Source organism: Pistacia vera, unplaced genomic scaffold, assembly GCF_008641045.1.
Source record: "Pistacia vera cultivar Batoury unplaced genomic scaffold, PisVer_v2 Contig673, whole genome shotgun sequence".
Classification (NCBI taxonomy): Eukaryota; Viridiplantae; Streptophyta; class Magnoliopsida; order Sapindales; family Anacardiaceae; genus Pistacia; species Pistacia vera.
In genome coordinates, this window is record NW_022196527.1 from 365,805 (window position 1) to 386,353 (window position 20,549).

Here is a 20,549-nt window from a genome sequence, read left to right on the forward strand (position 1 = left end):
GATCATGAAGAAAACCATAAGAGTGGGAAGGATATACCGGGAAGTGGGGCGGTTGAAGGAATAGAAACTGGACAAGAAAGTGGGGTGGTAGAGGGAATTGAAATTGGGCAGGGAAGTGGTGGGGTTGAGGGAAATCAAACTGGGCAAGGTAGTGGTGGGGTAGAGGACATTGAAGTTCAAGGGGAAATATCTGAACACCATGAGGATAGTTCATATGAAGGATCTACTGATGATGAAGATGCAATAACTAGGTTTAGCAAGCACATGAAAGGTCAACAGTTTGCATATGGGGATAATGGGAAAATCCACTTCAAAGTTGGTCAAGTGTTTGAGGGAGTTGATCACTTTAGGAAGGTGTTTCAAGATTATGTAATTCAGAGGGGGTTTTCTGTTAGGAAGATTCACAATAAGAGAAGAAGATTTAAGGCCAAATGTAAGCAAGCAAACTGTCCATTTCATCTATATGCTGCTTTGATGTCTGATGATGTGTCTTTTTAGATTAGGAAGTATAGGCACACACATATATGCACAAGGGTTTATAATAATAAAGAGACAACAAGTGCTTGGGTGGCTGAAAAAATGGGAGACTTCATCAAATCCAAAATGGTTCATCAATTAAGCCATTGGTAGACGCGTTGGGTAGGAAACACTATTTACAGTTGTCTAGATCCAAACTTTATAGAGCTAATAAGCTAGCAAAGGGGAGGTCAAACAAGCTCTATGCAGAGTCCTTTACTGGTTTGTTGAAATATGATCATATTGTCAAACATACCAACCCAGGTTCCATGTATAATGTGAAATCTGTTAGTCTAGAAGGGATTCCAAACTTTCAGAGGTGTTTCTTAGGATGTACTATTGTCAGCAGTTTCTATGGATGCTAACAGTGACATTTTCCCAATAGCAATTACCATTTGTGAGATAGAAAACAATGAATCATGGAGATACTTTATGACCTTATTGAAGGAGTTTATATGGGACATTGACCCTATCACTATCATGAGTGATAGGCAAAAGGGTTTGGTGGATGCTATATAGACCTGTTGGCCAAATGCTAGTGTTAGACATTGTGCTAGGCATGTTTATACTAACTTTAGGAAAAAATTCCATAGGTTGAGGTTAAGGAACTTGTTTTGGGCTGTTAGTAGGGCTATCAATATCATTGATTTTCAACAAGCCATGGAAAAGGTTGAAGTTGTAGGTAGAGAAGCTCATAGGTGGATGATTGAAAATGATGTGAGATCCTAGTCAAGGCATGCATTCGACCTTGATTTCAAATCTGATCACGTTACAAATAACATGTGTGAAGTCTTTAATAGCTGGTTGGGAGAGAATAGAGAGTTACCCATACTAAGCTTGTTAGAGCATTATAGGAGGAAGGTTATGGTACAGATGCAAGCTAGGCCAAATGCTAGGAATGATTGGGTCACAACTGTTCCCCCTGCTGTACATAGAAAAATCAATGGTCTAATTTAGCCTGCTAGGAATGTTGAAGCTATCTGGCCTAGGAGTGATGAATTTGAAGTGGTGGATAACAACTGCCTTCCCAGTAGACGTTACATCTTAAACCTTCAATCTCAAACTTGTGACTGTGGAATGTGGCAACTTTCTGGAGTCCCTTGTGTGCATGCAGTCCACTGTTTGCTTTTTAGGAACATTTGAAATATGAAGGATTATGTGAACTCTTCATTGAGGATCACTTCATACGTAAAAACATATACTGATCACATTCACCCCGTGCCTGACCCACTTAGTTGGCCTAACTTGCTTGGGGGTAGGCAGCTGAATCCACCTATCAAATATAGCAAGGTTGGGAGACCCAAAAATGCCAGAAAAAATGATGCTGATGAAGAACCAAAGATGACCAAATGTGCAACACTTAGGTGTGGGATCTGTCAAACTTTGGGACATAACAAGAGACGCTGCCCACAAAATCATTCAAACAACAAGAATCAAAGGGTATTTTAAAGCTTTTATTTAACATAATTAGTATTATTTTGGTAATAGAATTTGCTTGCATTGACATTTATTTTCTATGCTTTGTTTAGAGAGGAGAAGCTTCATCAACCCCAACAAGCCAGACATGTCAACATTGAAGCAACTATCAAGGGTAGCAAGTTAGTGTAACATCAGTCCTCCAAATTTTAACATGTTACATTGCTTCAAACTGTCAAGGGCAGCCCCTTAAATTGATTTTATGATTTTTTTTAGGTACTTAAGGAGTGTGGAGTTGAAGCATGCTGTTGTTTTTTGGTGTGATAAAACTGTAGAAGCATGATGTTGGTTTTTTTGGATGTGTGGAGTTGAAGCATGCTGTTGTATTTTGGTGAAATTTGGGGAAATTGTACATAGGACTTTGTTTGTTAGTCTTGGTGTGCAAATATGGTGTGATAATATTGTACAGATAGTAACTGATTTAGGTTGTCTATTGTGAATGTTGTAATTGATTTAGGACTGCTGCAATGGGTTTTTTGATGTAATATGCAGCTTTAATTTTCTGTTTTTGGGCTATCGATCATCACATTTCGAGGCAATTATGTATTTTTCATATATATGTTCAATGCAAAAGTGTTTAACTCAGTATGTATGGTTGTAGTATGATCTTTGATGTTGGTTTTGTGCAGGATGTGTTTATGTTCAAACTTGAAACTTTTTAGGATGTATGCCAATTTTTAAGAAATATTACTTTGCCATTATACAGCTAAACCCTCAACATTCAAACAATTGTTGCTGAACTTTCAAACGGTTTAGGGGCATTAGGGTAATTTCACTATATTTGGAAAATAAACTAAAGATAGGGGCATTTTTTGTTTTTTACAGTCTATTTAGTTTTTTATTTGCTAAATAATCTAAAGTCAAAGGTTCAAGGGTATTTTAGTCATTGTCACTCGCTGTCACTATGTCAGATCCATCAGTTATTAACAGTGTTAGATTAAGGGTGGCAAAATGGGATAAATTGAACCAAGAGTATCAACTTGAGATTTCCCTAAACTTCGGGTGGGATTACGTCGTTTGCTCTAGTATTAAATAATATAAGTCTTATACTCCCTCCGTTTTTTTATAAATATCGTTTTGAGGGTGTAAATTTTTTTCAAATTAAATGACGTTGTCTTGTCTATGACCCACTTCTCCATTCTCCACTTTGCTCTAGTATTAAATAATATAAGTCTTATACTCTCTCCGTTTTTTTATAAATATCGTTTTGAGGGTGTAAATTTTTTTCAAATTAAATGACGTTGTCTTGTTTATGACCCACTTCTCCATTCTCCACTTTTTTCCAATGCCCACAATCTCCTCTCTCTCTCTCTTATATTAAATTATTTAAATAATTCACTTATGTATGCAGCGGAAGTTTTTCCCACCTGCAAAATTAGAGGAAAATGTCAAATTAGAGAGAGATAAAATTGTTCCATTAAAAGTTGTGTAGGAACTTAATACGTCATTTATATTGAAACGGAAGGAGTACCACATGACAGACTGACATGACGTACCACATCAATTTATACAAATTCTCTTTGTAATAGTTTTTTTCAAATTATTATTTTACATACTAAAACAGTAAATTGTTAAATAATGATATCATAGGGATAAATTAAATTGTGATTTAGGTCATTAGAATTTAGAACTAAACTTAATGGATCGGTAATAAGTATCAGCAGAAATAAAGAAAATCTCCAATTGGATTTCACCATACACTTTGGCTTTTAACTAACTAATATTGCCACAATATATGCTAATTTTATCAATCACTGGAGGAAAAGATATTCACAGACATTACTCAACTCTAGGCCTCAGTCTCAACTCACTACCCAAGGTTTCACATTTGGAAGCATCAACTTCTCAGCCAAAACTTGATTTTTTTTTTTTTTATTTTCCCCCCTTTTTACCGCATCCTTTTGCTCATTTGGGTTCAAGTAGAACTTCTTTAAGCACTTTTTATGAGATGCAGATCACTCGCATCAAATACAAAAACCACCATTAAACATGTGGCACAGCATATTTTCCAAATCCTGCTGGACGAACAGTTTGTGCGTCCAGGGTAGTTATTACCGGTGGTATTGACATGCCACCAGAGATGACGATTTCTGTTCCAAAATGTTAAATCAAAAACAAGATTATTGTTATATTAGGAAACTTAATACAGAAATTATTTTCGTATATTGGTCTGGAAATCGAATTCTTACCAACTGCTTCTCGAACTGAGAGATTAGGCCTAAGAATGTCATTTGAGCTGATGAGAACGATATCTCCAATATAAAGGTGGTTGGAGGGCACAAAAACACAGCAGAGCTCCTCCGCACCCGAACTTCCCCGGAGAATAAGAGTAGATGTGATGAAGCCAATTGCATATTCCCCGATTCGTGGATGCCTTACAATAGCAACTTCCTTGAAAGCTTGTGAGTTCTGATCTGGAACAGATAGTGGACTTAACACTGCTGGCTCATAGATGCTGAAACTAAAAAGTAATTTCATTATACTCACCTGGTGATATTGCTGCACTTATTTGTTTTGAAGCAGTGTAAATATAGCTAACCAGGGGCATTTTCTTGATAAACCATTCTCCCAAATTAAGAACAGAAGCTCCCAACCATGAGGACATGAATACACCAACCACGAAGATAAAAGTGATAGATGTCATGAATCCAGCACCTGCAAATTAATTAGTATAAGAAGTACAGCTAGAAATCCCTTCTCACATATCTAATTCTAAAAAGTGTAGTTTAGCAGGAAAAATAAAATTCAGAAACTAAAATCACAGAAGCAGAAAAGATAATATACCAACCAAAGACATTGATGCCAAGATGAGTATAAATTGGAGAGAAGACTCCATCCACAAAATGAATAAACCACCAAGTGGTGTAGAATGTGATAGCTATAGGAAACAAAATGACACTGCAAAACAATTTCAAGCACTTGTCACCCACCAAACAGAATAAAATGTTGTCAGGTATATAGTTCACAACATGTTGTTAGGAAAATGGAAGATATATGAGGTGAAGAATGATGAATCAAGATTATTTTTAATTATACATAAAGTTTACCACTGCTACTTTTTCTGAAGGCAGCAGCAAGAGAACTGTGGAATTAAGTCCAAAGAGGTGAATTTCAAGTTTCAATTCTCAATAAACATTTTATTACCAGCAACAAGGTACAGAAACCCTTATATATGTGTTTTCTACAGCCTGAATAATTCTCAGGTTTCACAAGTCCTCACAAGGTGAACTTTGATGCTATTGCTATCTTTGATGCTGTTATATAGTTTATTAAGCAGTTTCATGTCCATCCATAATTATAGCTCACTTCTGTCATGAAGTTAACAAAAATTGTCTAGGCAGCCATGAAATCATTAGAAACAGTTAAACATATATCAGTTGCTAAAATTGAAAACATATATTGGAGGGCAAATTTACAGATCCTAACTACCTAGTAATTCAAGGAAAATGACTTCTCAAGTGGAAGGTCTGAAGGCAAGCACATTTATCTTGTATTAAAATCACATGACATTTTCGATAGAGTAATTTTGAGTTTAATATTGATTACAGCCAGCACAACTAACTTTAGAATTTAAAGCACTAGCAGAACATGGATTTTGGATTTAGTAATTTAAAAACACTGGGAAAACATCAAATCCGTTGTAGTCTAGTCGGTTAGGATATTCGGCTCTCACCCGAAAGACCCGGGTTCGATTCCCGGCAACGGAATTATATTTAACATTTTTCTTTTTATATTCTACATCCCTTCATCTATTGTTATATTTTTCTTTTTTGTACTTTACATCCCTTCATCTATTGTTTTTGGTACTCTACATTTTTCTTTTTTGCATGCTATATCCCTTCTTCCCCTCCATCCTTCATCTATTGCTTTTTATACTCTACGTAATATTTTTCTTTTTTGTATTCTACATCCCTTCATCTAATGTTTTTTAAACTCTACATTATATTCTCTTTATTGTATTCTACATCCCATAATCTTATTTTTTTCAACTCTACATTAATATTCTCTTTATTGTATTTTACATCCCTTCATCCTTCACCTATTACTTTTGTACTCTACATTATATTTTTCTTTTTGTTTTCTACATCCCTTCAACCTTCATCTATTACTTTTGTACTCTACCTTAGATTTTTCTTTTTGTTTTCTACATCCCTTCATCCTTCATCAGTTCACCAATCGTTTTTTATACTCAACATTCTTTTCACCCTTCATCTATTTTCTGATTTGTTTCATGTATCTATATTTTTATCTTCTAGTTGTATAATTGCAGCAAGTATATATACTCTTTTATTTTCTATTGATATGATAATTTTATTTAAGGGATAAAAGGCTCTAGTCTCTTGGTTAGATATATTCCTTTTATTTTGCTTTTTCAATAAATCTAATTCAATTATAACTTAAAAAAAAATGCGCAAAACAGAATGAAAAGAAGAAAGCATTAACTAGTAAGCACCAAAGACTAACCATCCAGTCATGAACTTTTTTGAGGCCCAGCTACGAATGACTTTTGAGAATGCCTGCACAGATATACAGTATAAAGATAAAACCCTTCTTAAATATTCAAACTGATAAAATTAGAAAGACAAGTAAAGCTCCTAAAAAGTAAACCAAAAACAATTTCACCGCCACTCAATCATATTAAACTATTATTTTTCTAAAAGTCACATGCTTCGACAACAGGACAAGCAACAAAAATTTAACTAAAACATTACCCATTGATCACCTCCTTCAGCCTTCATTTCCTTATTATCTTATATAAGAACGTTTTTTTTCATGACATGCCAGAGGGCAAGAGCATTTACCGAACATTTATTAATGCACCTTATGACTACCAAGAGGCTAAAACACCTCATCTCTTCTCAATTTTGATAATAGTTGAAATAAGCATAAATGGACAGTTAAAGATATCACTAGCAAAGTATTGAGTGATTAAAAATTTTAAAAATTTAAAAAAAAAAAATCTAAATCAGCTTTGCCCATATTCAAATGAAGAAGGCACGTAACTTGGAGATGTTGTTTAAGAGAGAGAGAAAAATACCTCTCTGCCCGTAGAAGCTTGGTGAGATAAAGAAGCGATGGGTGAAAGGGCGGTGGCAGACGAAACAGAGTCTCCATTATCAACAACTCCTGTCATTGGAATGAGTCGTTCTAGATCTCTGGTTCCCATCCTCTCTGGCGCTCTTGCCTGCCTGCAAGTAACCAACTCTTCGTTGATCGAGATGAATAGCTACTTTTCAATCTCTCGGTAACGTAACCAACCTATTTCACTCTCTCTTTTTTTAATTCCAGTTGGATGAAAATTAGAAAAGAATGAAATATTATTATAGAGATGAAAGAGTTTAGAATGGAATTTGTTATGCAAAATCATATATATAAATTTGGATGTTATGTTATTATTAGATTATTAAAAATATGTTATGTGACAAAATTTATAATAAAGTAAATTATGATATAAATTACTAGATTTATATTGTAAAGCATAAGACCAATATGAATATATAAATCTCTTTTTTATAAAATTATGAACTGAATCTCTTTTTTTTTTTTTTTTTTTTAAGAATTAATTAATCAGATGAGAATAAAGATAAAGTTTCATTCTACATGTTAATGTCAGTACTCGCAACAATAAAATTATGATAAGAGAAAAATCTGTCGAGTTTAGAAATCATGAGGGTTCAAGTCCCTGTATCCCAAATCCCCTACAAAAACCCATTTAATAGTGATGTCTCATATGGTGTGTTATGTACTGTACTAAATTGAATTTCACCATCCATAATTGTGATAATATTTAGTTTATAAATTCAATGACCATATATTATTATTATTTTTTTTAAATATGATATCTATATGAATTTATTTTAAATAAATTATCATAGAGATATTTATGTCTACAAATAACTTCCACAAACTAAAAGGGTGCATTGAAATGAAAATAAATAAATTATTTAAATGGTTATAATATAAAATGGTAATCCAACTTATTTTTCAAACTTTTAAATAATATAATATATTATTACTAAATGGCAATTCAGGTTTTACCCGAGTTTAATTTTTTCAGTCATGTTTATTCGTTTACATTATTGGAATCTTAAAATGAGAAGGCAGTTACTTGGAAATTCAGCAGAAAATCCAGTAGAACAGACTTATAAACTCTAATCTCACTGTACTATTTAACCCATTCAACAATCAAAATCTCATCTCCTGTCTATTTTTTTTTATCAAATCAAAGTATTTCATACATTTTTTAGGAACAAGTGTTTAAATTTTGAAGGTGGGCGAAGAAATGATAACTCGTTCTAAACTCGTTGAGCAACTCCGAGACTACCAGATCCGATCTCAACACAAGTGTCCAGCTCTCAATTTCTTCTCTCCTAAACCACTTCTTTCATCCTGGTAACTCTCTCCTTTTCTAATTTTGTATTAATTATAATTTTAGGTTGATTTTTTAGTTAAACATTTAGGTATTTGAATTTTATTTCCTTCTTTATTTTGTATAATTATCAGTCTTTCGTTGAAAAATAAAGTCAAGCACATTAATGGGGTTGATTTGTGAAAGCTGGTTATTTTTCCCTTTAAAAGCATAAGCTGTCAATTTAGCTTCTTCGTAGATACAGAAGGATGAATATTGTGAAAGCCTTAATAGCCAAAATTGGCTGTATCGTTCGTAATTTACTGTTGCAATCACAGAAATTTTGAGGGAATTAAGGCCACTTTATGCTCAGAATTATTTTTATTTTAAAATCAAACATTGTGAGTGGGCATATAAGCTTGTGGGGGCAACAGGAAAATTTTTAGATGAATTAGGACTTGAGTTTATGTGGCTTGAGCATAATTTTGTGATAAAGAGAGATTTTTCTTCAAATATGGGAAAGAATTGATTTTGGTTCCCTGCTTCCATATTGAGGATGCCTATGGCAGCCATTTAAAAAACCAAAAGCATTGTCTTGTAGCTCAACCTTACAGTGAACCTGAGTTAGATGCCTTACTTGAGAGTCCTTGATGATCTATTAAATTCTTTATTTTGGTTTTAAATTGCTCTAATATCTATGCCTGTGTCAGTGCAAGTATTGCACTTGGTAGTTTTTGTTTTCTTTACCAATTTGAATTTCTTAATCAATGTAGTTAGAAAATATTTTGCATTAATGTTCACTGCATGAAATGTCCTCGATACGGAGTTCAAATAGCTGGAGATGGTTAGCAGATAACTTGATTTGAGCCTTTCTTTTGTTGATTTTGCAATGTGCCACATGATTTGCTTTGAGTGATTTAAATGAAGTCTTTTTTTTTAGCAGCAGCAGGCACAGTTTTGTTGAGTTGCATTTGAACATATTTTTCTACCTTGTAAAATCTAAGACGTTACGTATCTCTATTCATTACTTTGGTTGATTAATATGGGATTTAATTGTTGGCTGGTTAATCTTCTGGCGGAGTTAAGTTATGTCCTTACCCTTTATTCTCATATATTCTGGCTTATTGATAGACTGCATGTTCCCAAGGAGTGGAGCTGACTTTTGCCTCATCTGGGTATAAACTCGTAGATTTTTTAAGGTTCAGATAGTCCATTACATGTGTGGTTGGATTTATCAACAGGCTTCGCATGTGGATCCAAACACAGACCTGCCTTACTCTGAATTGGTATTTGGTTAATAGGCTGGAAGGTTTGAGGATTTGAAAACAGGACCCAGTGTTCAAACTGCTTTGATATTAGGTTGAATAGCCATCAATCGAAAAACTTAATTTTGTATGCCAAATTATAATATTTAAACACTAACTAATACATGCACACCTGTGTCTTTTCATTTTTTAACATAATCTTCATGTTGAATATGTATTGGGAACTTAGGAAAGAATTCCATACGCTAAGACCAGTAAAGAAGGGTTGGTAATTGTTTGTTAATTTCATATAGGAGTTCCTATTTACTAGATACCTGAGTCTCTTTAATTACCCTTTTAATAAGAGGTGGACCAGTTTACAACCAACAATAATTGCCATGCTAAAGATATAACTATGGAATCCATTAAGTACAATTGGAGGTACAGCAACGAGGAATATGTATAAACTTGATAGGGGCAGTTATTTTAGTTTTGGTGGATTTGTATGTTCTAGACTTTTTCATAAAAGATTTAAAGCTGCAATTTTTTCCTTACATGACAAAAAGTAAGCTCGAAATGGTCAATTTCCAGCTGCCATTCTATGGTGCCGCAGCTTTTGCTAATTTAATTCTGATTAGGATAGTCTTAGGTTTACTTGTCCAGTCCCCCTTTCCATTTGATTTATTTTTTCACTCAAATATTCCTATAACCTGTTGAGTTTCAATACCTCACTGGACCATTTATGATTATTTGTATATATATTTAGATCTATAACTGCCTTATTATAGTTTCTTAAGTATGCTAAGGATATTTATATGATTGTAATGTCATTAAATGTGAAAATTTTGTGTTTACTTCATGCAGGGGTGATGTTGCTGTGGCTGTCTTTTGGGCCTTATTGTTTAGCATGCTTGTCATATCATCCTATGTGGCTTTTTACTTCAGGCACTTCTGGATTTCATTCTTCATTTTGTGCCTTAGTATTTTCCTTCCACTACGCTTAAGAAGTTGTAGGCAGGCAGTTGCCAAGAAGAGGGATAGGAGATTGTTATTACCGCTGTCCATGTGAACCACCTGTTATAGTAAAGTACTTGCAGCTATATGATTGGGCTAACAAAAGGGCTCATTACTCATTTTAACTCATGTGGCCTCTACTAATCAATTATAGAGCATGGAGCGCTAATCTTGGTCAACGGGCCCTAAACCCGCCTCTCTGAGATGGATGGTACAGTTCCTTCCTACTCCTCCTTAACCATACACTAAAGGCATGAGAATTTGCAAAAACTCCCGTTTCTGACATGTATACGCTATATATTTGAGCCAACTTAAGAGGCACTACCTGTTAGTTTTTCCTTTCATTGGCTTGTAGATTTCATTCAGGTTCAAGAAATTTATGTATCCAATATTCTGCAGATTGAACTTTATTTCTTCAGATTTGAGGTGAAGGAGGTGTACCCAACTAACAGATTAGAATAAAATCTTAAAAACTTTATGATGATTAAAAATGATACAGTAATTTGCTGATCTTATCAGCCACATAATAGGTAAGATTTTTCAAATGAAATATGAAGCATCTGCTTTCTACATATTCCCTTCAGTGTTCTCTTTTTTTCTGGGCCGGAAGTCAATTATGCGTTTCTCACCTTCATGGCTTTAGCTTGTTACTTAGGGAAGTTTAAAATCAATACATTGTGAACTCTAGAAAGCTCATTATTTCAATAACCACAAAAAGTTCAAGTCAGATGCGTCATTATCATTTAGGGGTAATATTCTTTTTAATAATGCATTAATTATTTGTGCATAAGACATACTTGATACTGCAAGTGAAAGAAAAAATCTATTTTCGAAAAATAATTTCCAAACCATCTTAATGTATGGAGAATCTTTTTTTCTGCTTTTAAAAGAAGATTTGGACCTAGATTTTAGTGCTTAATGGTCAATTTTACCTTAATTGAAAGTGTTTGACCTTTGATTGTCCAATTACATCCAATATACTTCAATTTTTAAGTCACTATTTTTTACATTTAGAGGTTGTGAATTTTATAGTTGTCTTTTACATCTATGGTTTTGCTGTTTGGAATATTGGTTAGATGACAGCATTGGTGCTGAGATCTTTTGCTTATATTGTTAAGCAATATTACTTGTATGATATTAGCTTGCATCATTGCTCGCATTTATAACTTTTGATTCATGACTGAGTTTGGATTGAATCTTATATTTTTGCTTGTTCCTTCATATGAGTTAAGAAAGAATTTGGATAGGGTATTAAAAACCTCTAAAAGGCTTATGTTTCTTGTTTACTTTCATATCACAAACACCTAAAGGGATCATCCTCAGACATGGCTCAAGGCACACAAGTTATCACGTGTAAAAGAAGCATAGTAAGATAATCAAATTACTGATGGTAGACAGTCTATGTGTGGCTTAGAATTGACACTGTGGCTCTTTTTAGTTGAGGAATCAATGATCCTCCAACACGTCTTCCAAGAATTACAAGTGCTATTTATAAGCTGGCTCCTGGATTAGTAAGAAACAAGTTTCTATAGGATTATTGTTGCATAGCACTGTATCAGATTCAGTGAATTTATAATTTATTTCAACACTTGGGTTCATTACAAATAATGGTAGATAGCATGATAAATTAAGTATAATTCCTGTTTGCTTTATTCAAGTCTTTTGCTGCATATTGCTATCATAACATGTACGTATTCAATTCTTTACTCCCAAGCAATGTTTTGAAGCCATCTTTATGAAATAATGGCAGTTGGGTACTGCTAAATATAGTTACAATAAAAGAGGATTGCATCTGCATGCTACATACTGTAGAAATTATGATATGACCACCATATAATAACCGTATATGTACTGGGTCATTATTATAGGATTCTTAAGATGTTCATTGAAGCATAGTAATGGCGCATGGCACTTGTATGTGTGGAAAAGGTGAAGTAGTGGCATTAAAAAGTTACCTTTATGAAACATGTTGTCTGCATGAAGTGCAGTTTTGGCACTAGAGAACAAAAGTGATGCATTTTAATTATTATTCTTATTATCATCATCAACATCATTTGAGTACACTCAGTATAATGGTGGAATGGCGTTGGAAAGTAAAGGCTGTAATTGAAGAAGTCATATTCAGATGTCACAGATATTAGTATCACTTTCAAAAACGAATTTTGTTATAGCTTTTTAGGTCTTTTTATCTTAGCTTGTGGCAAAAGACAAAGTAAATTGATATTAAATAAGAATGAGTTGAGTTCTCTTTTTGAGCTTAGCTTTAGCGTTTCTTCCACGAAGTTATGAATTCTGACTCTGGTTGCTATTGTTTGCTATCAAACCTCTCGTTTTAAAAAGCTTGTAGTTCTAGCTTTGGTGGATCTTATCTGAGCCTTATGTGGGCTGTCTATTTTTTTCTTTTATCTCTTATCAGGATTTAGATAGTGATAGATGATTTATCCAGAAACTTGATAACCACTCTTTTAACATCAATTCACCATATTAATCTAATATTTCTACTTCTCTTTTGAAGGTATAGTTGTCATAATCTCTCATTTTCAGAAGCAATACTCACTTGACACCTCTACCAAAGGCCAAAATTCGCGGCCAATGAAAGGCTCTTCCACTTAAGCTTAAATTAATATAATTACTGGTATGCTTTTGATTATATTAGCTTAATTCCATAATGGAAACCTTTAGTTGTATAAGTAGATATTGTTTAAGCAGAAATTCCAACTAATGCTAGTGCAGCCTTCACACCAAGCAATTTCTGATGATATGATTCATGAATCTCAACCGTCAATCCATGAGTATGAATATAATCAGGGGACCGCAGGTTTTGATTCGATATGGCCGAAAGAAAAAGGTGGAGTCCTAGTTGGTTTTCCCCACCCCCTTAACAAAAAAGGCTAGTAGGTTTCATTAATTATAACGGTTTGTGCTCATAGTTTCACTTTAGGTGGTTCTCTTTTCCTTTGCTTATACACGTTTAAGAAAAACCGAAAAGAAAGGCTTTAGAATTTTATAATCTTCCTTAAGCACTCAAACCTTACTTAGAGATAGGCCCCAGATTCAAAGTTCTTTCAAGTTGGCTGTAAACCTCACTCTTCTTTTGACTTTTCATTATACATATTAACTCTTGTAGGCCTGTGTTGCCTCGATCATGTACTGCACACCGGCTCCATGCATTTGTGGAACCCATTTTGCTTCTTAACTTTTGCTCTTGAAAAGTTTAGGTTTTTTTTCATTGCATCATATTATTTGCATTAATAACATGAGAGTGAGTTAGGTATAATGGTGGCTTGCATATTTTTAACATGTTTTTACCTTATTGTTTTGTGTTGACTTGATACAATGAAATCTCGCAGCTGAAGTGCAGCATGATCTTAAGAATCCTACTGGTATAAGTAGTATGCATGAACTGATGAACATGATTGATGATGATAGTTTGAGACTTTTAGATGCTTCTTTTATCTTGTGTGTGTGTGTTTTCTTTGACATTTTGATGATTGAAAATTGAAGTGAATAATTGCATTTGTATTATAATAAAGCCAATGGCTGATTGTGTCTTGGCAAGCTTACATTATTGCTCATGTGACCATCATAAAATCTCGTAGTTCTGTTTGTCTGGGCTTGCTTGCACATGACACATGTTACACGTGTATTATTATTTGCTTCTCTGACTTTTAGTTTTATTGATGTTGAAATTTCTTTAGAAGGAAGAAGATGCAAAACTCTTTGACCATAACGTCACATTTCAATCTCTATTCATTTGAGCTCTACTTCTTGTTATTTTATTTTAATATAAATTTGAAAGAAGGAAATACGACGTCGTATTGAAGGCCAATAAAAATAGAGGAAGAGAAGAGGAACGTAAGAGTAAAACTGGTCAAAGATTGTGACCTTGTAAGTTGAGCCCACAACGTCATCATATGTATTGATATGCCTTAGAATTCATTGAGTATCGTGCGGCCACGTTTTCTAAGCTCTGCCCGCGCGTGAGCAATGATTGATGTCCCTCTATTTTCACAATAATGATGCAAGTGAAGTGGGCCAACGTTTTAATTCTAAAGAAAAAAAAAAAAATTGAAAATATCTCCAAATAACACCCCACTTATTTGGAGAATTAACTCAACCCACCTCACTTTAACTAAGCAAAACTGTGGATGTTGGAGTAGTTGTGTGTGTTTAATTTACTGTGTCGGTTTAGAGGGTGGAAGTTGAAATCATGCAATGCAATGTGAAGCTGGGCATGTAAAAAGTGGTAGTACGACTAACATTTTGTCTTAAAACTGGAATGTTATGTGTGTTGTCCCCATTAAAGTGAAAAGGATTGACGTGATGGAGATGGATAGTCAAAAAGTAATACTGGAAGAAATAAGACTGAGCAATACAATAATGCACCCCAAAATTATGTTTGCTCTTTTTTGAAGCCAAGTTTGGCAGGTCACGGGTCTGCCTTATGGTACTGTAAGATTCAGTATTCGGGCATCAGAATCCAGAAGGAGCTGAGCTCGATTCACGAGAAAGGTACGTCACATACCTAAGGGCAACAGTAGATGAATTGTTTTATACCCGTTCTTAATAATAAATATGAAATAATACACATATATCTTATTTTCATATAATATTTTTTTGTATAACATTATATGACAAAATATAATATATAAAAAATATTATAATTTAAAGTTGAAATTAAATTTTCACTCAATCATATCTTGTCACATAATATTATATAAAAATGATATATATATAGTATTATACCAAGTTTAATTTACTTTTTTACGATTTAATTTTTTAAACGCTAAGAATTAAGTATTAACCTTAATTTCGTATGTATATTATGCAAATATCAAGAGAAATATAACTCCTTTCATTCAATCATCATTAGATCCTTTAAAGTTGGTAAACATATGTTATATGGTAAAATCAAAAGACATGAATTTTCGACATATGTCCTGTGATTAAGTAAATGGGAGCATGTACTCTCAAAAAGTGTCATGTGACTATGCATCTGTCCAAGTCGCATGTCACACTCACTGGCACATAGAAAGAGTTACTTAACTTTGTAAGAATGTTAAAGGTTATTTCAACATTAAGGTTTTAGGGTCATGTAGCATTTTGTAAGATGACTATTTCACTAGTAAGTCTCTAATAAAGAAAGTTTATCAAACTACGTGTTATGCGATGAGAGGGTTACTTCACGAGTAAGACCGTCTATCCAACAGTACAAATAAGGTTCTCCCACCCTAAATCAAGGATCCAAACTTTCATTTCCTCAATAGCTAAAGAGCAGTTGTCTTTCTTGAGAGCAAATATCTTTTGTAAACACGACAATAAAATAACACTAGACGTAGGATTTACACATTGCATCTGAAACAATTTAAAAACTGATTTTGTCCACTTATTTTATTTATTTACATGCATTATTGTTATTATTACTTATTGGTTCAACATCATATTTCACAGTTTCGCACAAACTCTTTACGCAAACTCTCACAAAAGGCTCGCGTACTTCTCGTTGGTGCAAAAAATTGCAACAACAACAATGAAAACATAATACTCCATCTAATGGTTTTAAAAGCTGGTATAGTTATCAGTATTATACAAAAGGTAATCACTAAACTCAAATCTTTTACTTATTGATTACATTTTATCTTTTGCTATTAAATATTATCAGTTGGTATTCAATAAGATTTGATGTAACAAACATCGATTATTAAACAACCTAAAATATAACAAAGTACAATAAAAATAAAAAATAAAATGAAATATGATAAGGTCAATGGAACATAGATGCCGTTCCTTTTAAAAGCCGTGGCATTATTTTTTTATCTGTACACACTCTATCACCGCATGCGCATTTGTCGTGTGTCCTGCAAAAGGAATTAATGAAACAAATTAAAATAAATTTAACATTTAGGATACAATCACCTACTCACACGTGTCTCTACACCACCAAATAACTACTGCTGCTATACAGTATAGTTCATCTCTCAATTTGCTTGTATACGAGAATATATACTACATTATAATAACATTATACTTAGTTAAAAAAAAAAAACATTATACTTCACGATAACATATTTAAATTTTACATTCTCTATTTCAATGATATAAAATGCATATATCTTTATTTAATATCAATATACTATTTATATAAATTTTTTTTTTTTTTTTTTTTTTTTTAAGTAGGGTAATTGGTGACCACTCCTTACCTTTGCTATAACTTTAAACCCAAGACTCATGGTTTTTAACTCTTCAATTCATCCTTCACTCCATCATACCACAAGAGGTGGTTTATTTATATAAAGTTAGAATCTCAATCAATGTCACGGTTGATTTGATAACACTTTTATAATTATAAAATTGTCAATACGTGATTAAACTACCAAATTAATCGCTATATAGTTTGAGATAGAAAAAACTGGATTTCCAACTATATATGTATAGCATTACCTTTAACCAAAATTTGAAACCAAAAAATAAGTAAAGAAAAATGATATGTGTATTAAATATTATTAAAAAAAAAAAAGTTAAATATATATCATTGATAACTACCAGTGAATGGTCTGATGATAAAAAAACAAAATAAAAATTATAAACTCCTGAGTTTGAGTCATTCTAAACACTAAATAAAGGGTGATCATTAGGGTGTTTATCCGACTGAAAGTTTTAAGACTCAAAGGATTAGTTGAGATGTATACTAGCTTCAAACACGAAATAAAAGTGGTCACTGAAACTCTTATCTAACCGATAATTTCAGAACTTAAAGGATTAACCGATTAATTGAAATAGACACAAACTGATCTAGACACTATTAATAATATAGATGTGCGTGTGTCGTCGTTTATAAGTATAAATACAAGTTATAAGATGCAGGTTACTTGGTGGTTGAAGTGTGGTAAGATGTTAGAAATAGTGTTGGTGGCCAACTTAATTCAGCATATTATATTATAATATCTGTAATTAAATTAAGCAGATTAATTGTCACAATCTAAAGTCACTGTGCTAAAATCTGAAGTATTTGTCTTATTGAAGATTTTTAGCTTGACTTTTGTGGAAGTATCCTGCAAATCGGCACAGTCCAATTAAATCGGGGTGGTAAAGAAGCTAAGTTATATGATAAATAATTAAAAGGTTGTTGGTGACCATATGTTTTTTTATTAGTCTTACGTCTTTGTCAACCACACGTGTAAAGTACCCAGAATCATATTAATTCTCTTCAATCATTAGCAATGTATTGTTGGTCACCCGCACGAGTGGTTAAGTTTGGCTGCCCTGCCCAGCCCGCCCTTGGTTAGTCCATCTAAACCCATCCTCATTCCTCCACGTATTAACTTACCCCCTTTCTTTACTTTATTACAGTTTTACACTTGTTCCAATAACAATCTCATTTACATTAAAGCCGATAACGACTCTCTCTTTATCTTTATCTTTATCTTTAACTTATTAATTATTTATTTAAATAAACATTTTTAGTAATACATTGTACATGGTTTGACTTAAAAAGTTAAAAGTGGTAATGTGCTAAATGGGTGCGTCTCCCCTGAAGAGCATGTGGATTTGGTGAAGGTTGAAAAGATAAGTTGGCAAATGGGGATTCACGAAGGGGGCAATAATGCACGCACGTGGATTCGAATTAAATATATGCTCCATTTTTATAACTGTGGTTATGAGTAATGAGTAATATCCTTTTTTTTTCTTGTTTGGGTAAATGTCTTACACCCTTTTCATTTCTTCACAAATATAACCCAAGATTTCCATATTTTTATTTTCTATTAAATGTTCTATTACTATCATCTACCTACTCCCTTTTTTTTTTTTTAATAATTATTTGAGGTATTTAAGTCTATATTAGAATTTGTCTAATTTTCAAGACCACTAAATACTCTACAAGCCCAATAAATTAAGATAATTACACAAACATTAGGAGTGTTCAGTTCTGGACACCTTGTATTTTTTTAAGGAACCAGAACCGACGGTTCCAGAATTGGAGCCTGTAACAATGATTCTGGTTCCGATTTTGGGTACCCTATAAAATTGCAATGACCCTCTAAAAGTTTTTAAAATGATAAAAAAAACCCTTAAAAACTTTGGAACTTGTTAACAAAAATAAATTACAAATTATAAACTCCATTACTTTGTAAAGATAGATTCTCAAAAGTCAAACCAACTTACTTTAAATATTATGAAATATAAATATAAATGTATTCACATTACGTTTTCTATAAAAGTTTTTATTAATTCCCTACTATATAATTTTATTTTATATTAGTCGCGGTTTCCGGTTTCGGTTTCTAACTATAAGAACTGGAACTGGAACTGGAACAGCACAGTAACGATTCCAAAAATTTGGAATCGGAACCTACCCGTTGACTGTCGGTTCCGAGTAGGAACCGAAACCAAACCCCGGGTACCCATCGGTTTTGGTTCCAATCGGTTCTTTTGAACACCCCTAACAAATATAATAGATATCTCTCATGTGACTCAATACAAGACATTCTAGGTATAACTAATCCCAGCTGGTTAAAGGGTTTGTCATCCGACCACAAGAGGAGAGGTTACCCTTTTTGTTTTGGCTCCCCCCATACAACCAATTCCCATATTAACATTTTACAATCTGATATTTACCTTTCGTTGACTCATTTAAGCACTTTTTAAATGTGAAATTAGTTGATTAGTAAGCATAATAACATGTTTAAAGAGTGAAATGGCCATCCATCAGGCAGCGGGACCATTGTGCACTAAAGGTGGGTTTAAGTACATTAGAAAAGCAGAGAAACAAAGGCTTAGAGATAGAGTAGACTGCGTTTCTATTGCTTTAAATTATTATTATTTTTCCTCCTACCGTTAAAGGTTTGGTTGTTGGATAACTAGAGACCGTCTAATTGGTATGGTCCTCACTTCTCTCATATTAGTGAACCTAATTGGCCCTTCATGGATTCAATGCAATGCAGAAGAAGATAGCAGAAATATTTTAAAAGGCTCCAAATGGTTTACTGATCTGTGATTTTTGCTTTCAAAATCAACACATAACTACTACTTTATCTCTTTATATTTGAATAGTGGGACCTTGCATTGGTTATGCTTATGCCTTAGATTTCTGCATGATTATAACAGCTCAAATGAGAATGTTCATCAATAATAGCAGCTACTGGTCATAATCATGAATCAATTAAGTGAAATAGTCAAATTTTGCAAATACTATCAAATGGTTTTAGTTGTCATAATAAAAGAAATGTTAACATCCACAAACTACATATCAAATATTAATTTATGTGTCTATCAATAACAACAACCTAGGATTAAGTCAGAAATAAAATGTAAAGGGTGAAAATTGGAAGAACAATATAATTTTAAATTAAAATAAGTACAAATCAAAGAAAAAAGGGTTTGTCGACTTAATAAATAGGGGAAACTATATTTGTGTAAATAAAGAATTAAAAATTTAGGAAAAAGAATTGAAATCTGGGTTGTTGAATCAATTATGGGCAATAGAGAAAGAACTTGTATGGGAAGTAGATAAAGAGAGGTTTACTTTTGACAGTAAAAAAAAATAAAAAATTGGGAGTTTAACTTATTTGACGGATTGCAGTTTTTTTTTGTAATTTATTTTTCATTTGGGGTAAATTTATAAAACTTGGCCAAAGAATTTAAACTTAAGTGGGGTCAACTGACGCCCCGGAACCCCCCTCTTTTGACAGCAGGAAATGGTTATTAATTTGAAGTCCGGTACTGGTACAAGGTGAATTCAGATAATTAATTATCTAATATATTATTAAAATACTCCATAACACCATGCACATTTTCTAAAATTATATTATAGGATTACATAGTTTAATGCTTTATCTCTTTTTTTTTTTTTTTTTTTTTTTTTTTTTTTTTTGGTAAGTAATGCTTTATCTCATTGTAAGTTTGTAACCAACCGTATCTCTTTGCCACCCACAATCTTTTAGTTGGTTACT

General features: G+C 33.0%; 1 protein-coding gene, 1 long non-coding RNA gene and 1 other non-coding gene across 3 annotated transcripts; 2 read left to right on the plus strand and 1 right to left on the minus strand.

Moving 5' to 3' along the window:
* Window positions 1-3,975: 3,975 nt before the first annotated feature.
* On the minus strand, window positions 3,976-7,236 carry LOC116113090 (protein LIKE COV 3-like). The gene is made up of 6 exons (XM_031399245.1): window positions 7,031-7,236; window positions 6,457-6,509; window positions 4,781-4,890; window positions 4,480-4,647; window positions 4,182-4,406; window positions 3,976-4,082 (listed from the first exon to the last, which is right to left on the minus strand). Exons 1-6 carry the CDS (start codon window positions 7,157-7,159, stop codon window positions 3,976-3,978), a joined length of 792 nt encoding a protein of 263 aa, XP_031255105.1. The 5' UTR covers window positions 7,160-7,236.
* TRNAE-CUC lies at window positions 5,627-5,699 on the plus strand. Its single transcript has one exon. It is a non-coding gene; the product is annotated as a tRNA-Glu (tRNA).
* Window positions 7,237-8,082: 846 nt separating the features above from the next.
* LOC116113159 lies at window positions 8,083-10,943 on the plus strand. The gene is made up of 2 exons (XR_004125378.1): window positions 8,083-8,385; window positions 10,450-10,943. It is a non-coding gene; the product is annotated as an uncharacterized LOC116113159 (long non-coding RNA).
* The last annotated feature ends 9,606 nt before the right edge of the window (window positions 10,944-20,549 follow it).

What these genes read in the sequence shown, in the direction of transcription:
- LOC116113090 (XM_031399245.1), bottom strand. Translation starts at nt 7,159, where the DNA reads ATGGGAACCAGAGATCTAGAACGACTCATTCCAATGACAGGAGTTGTT. An exon ending in AAGCTTCTACGGGCAGAGAG is followed by an intron (nt 6,510 to 7,030) that starts GTATTTTTCTCT and finishes ATATCTGTGCAG; the next exon opens with GCATTCTCAAAAGTCATTCG. An exon ending in TCTTGGCATCAATGTCTTTG is followed by an intron (nt 4,648 to 4,780) that starts GTTGGTATATTA and finishes ATTAATTTGCAG; the next exon opens with GTGCTGGATTCATGACATCT.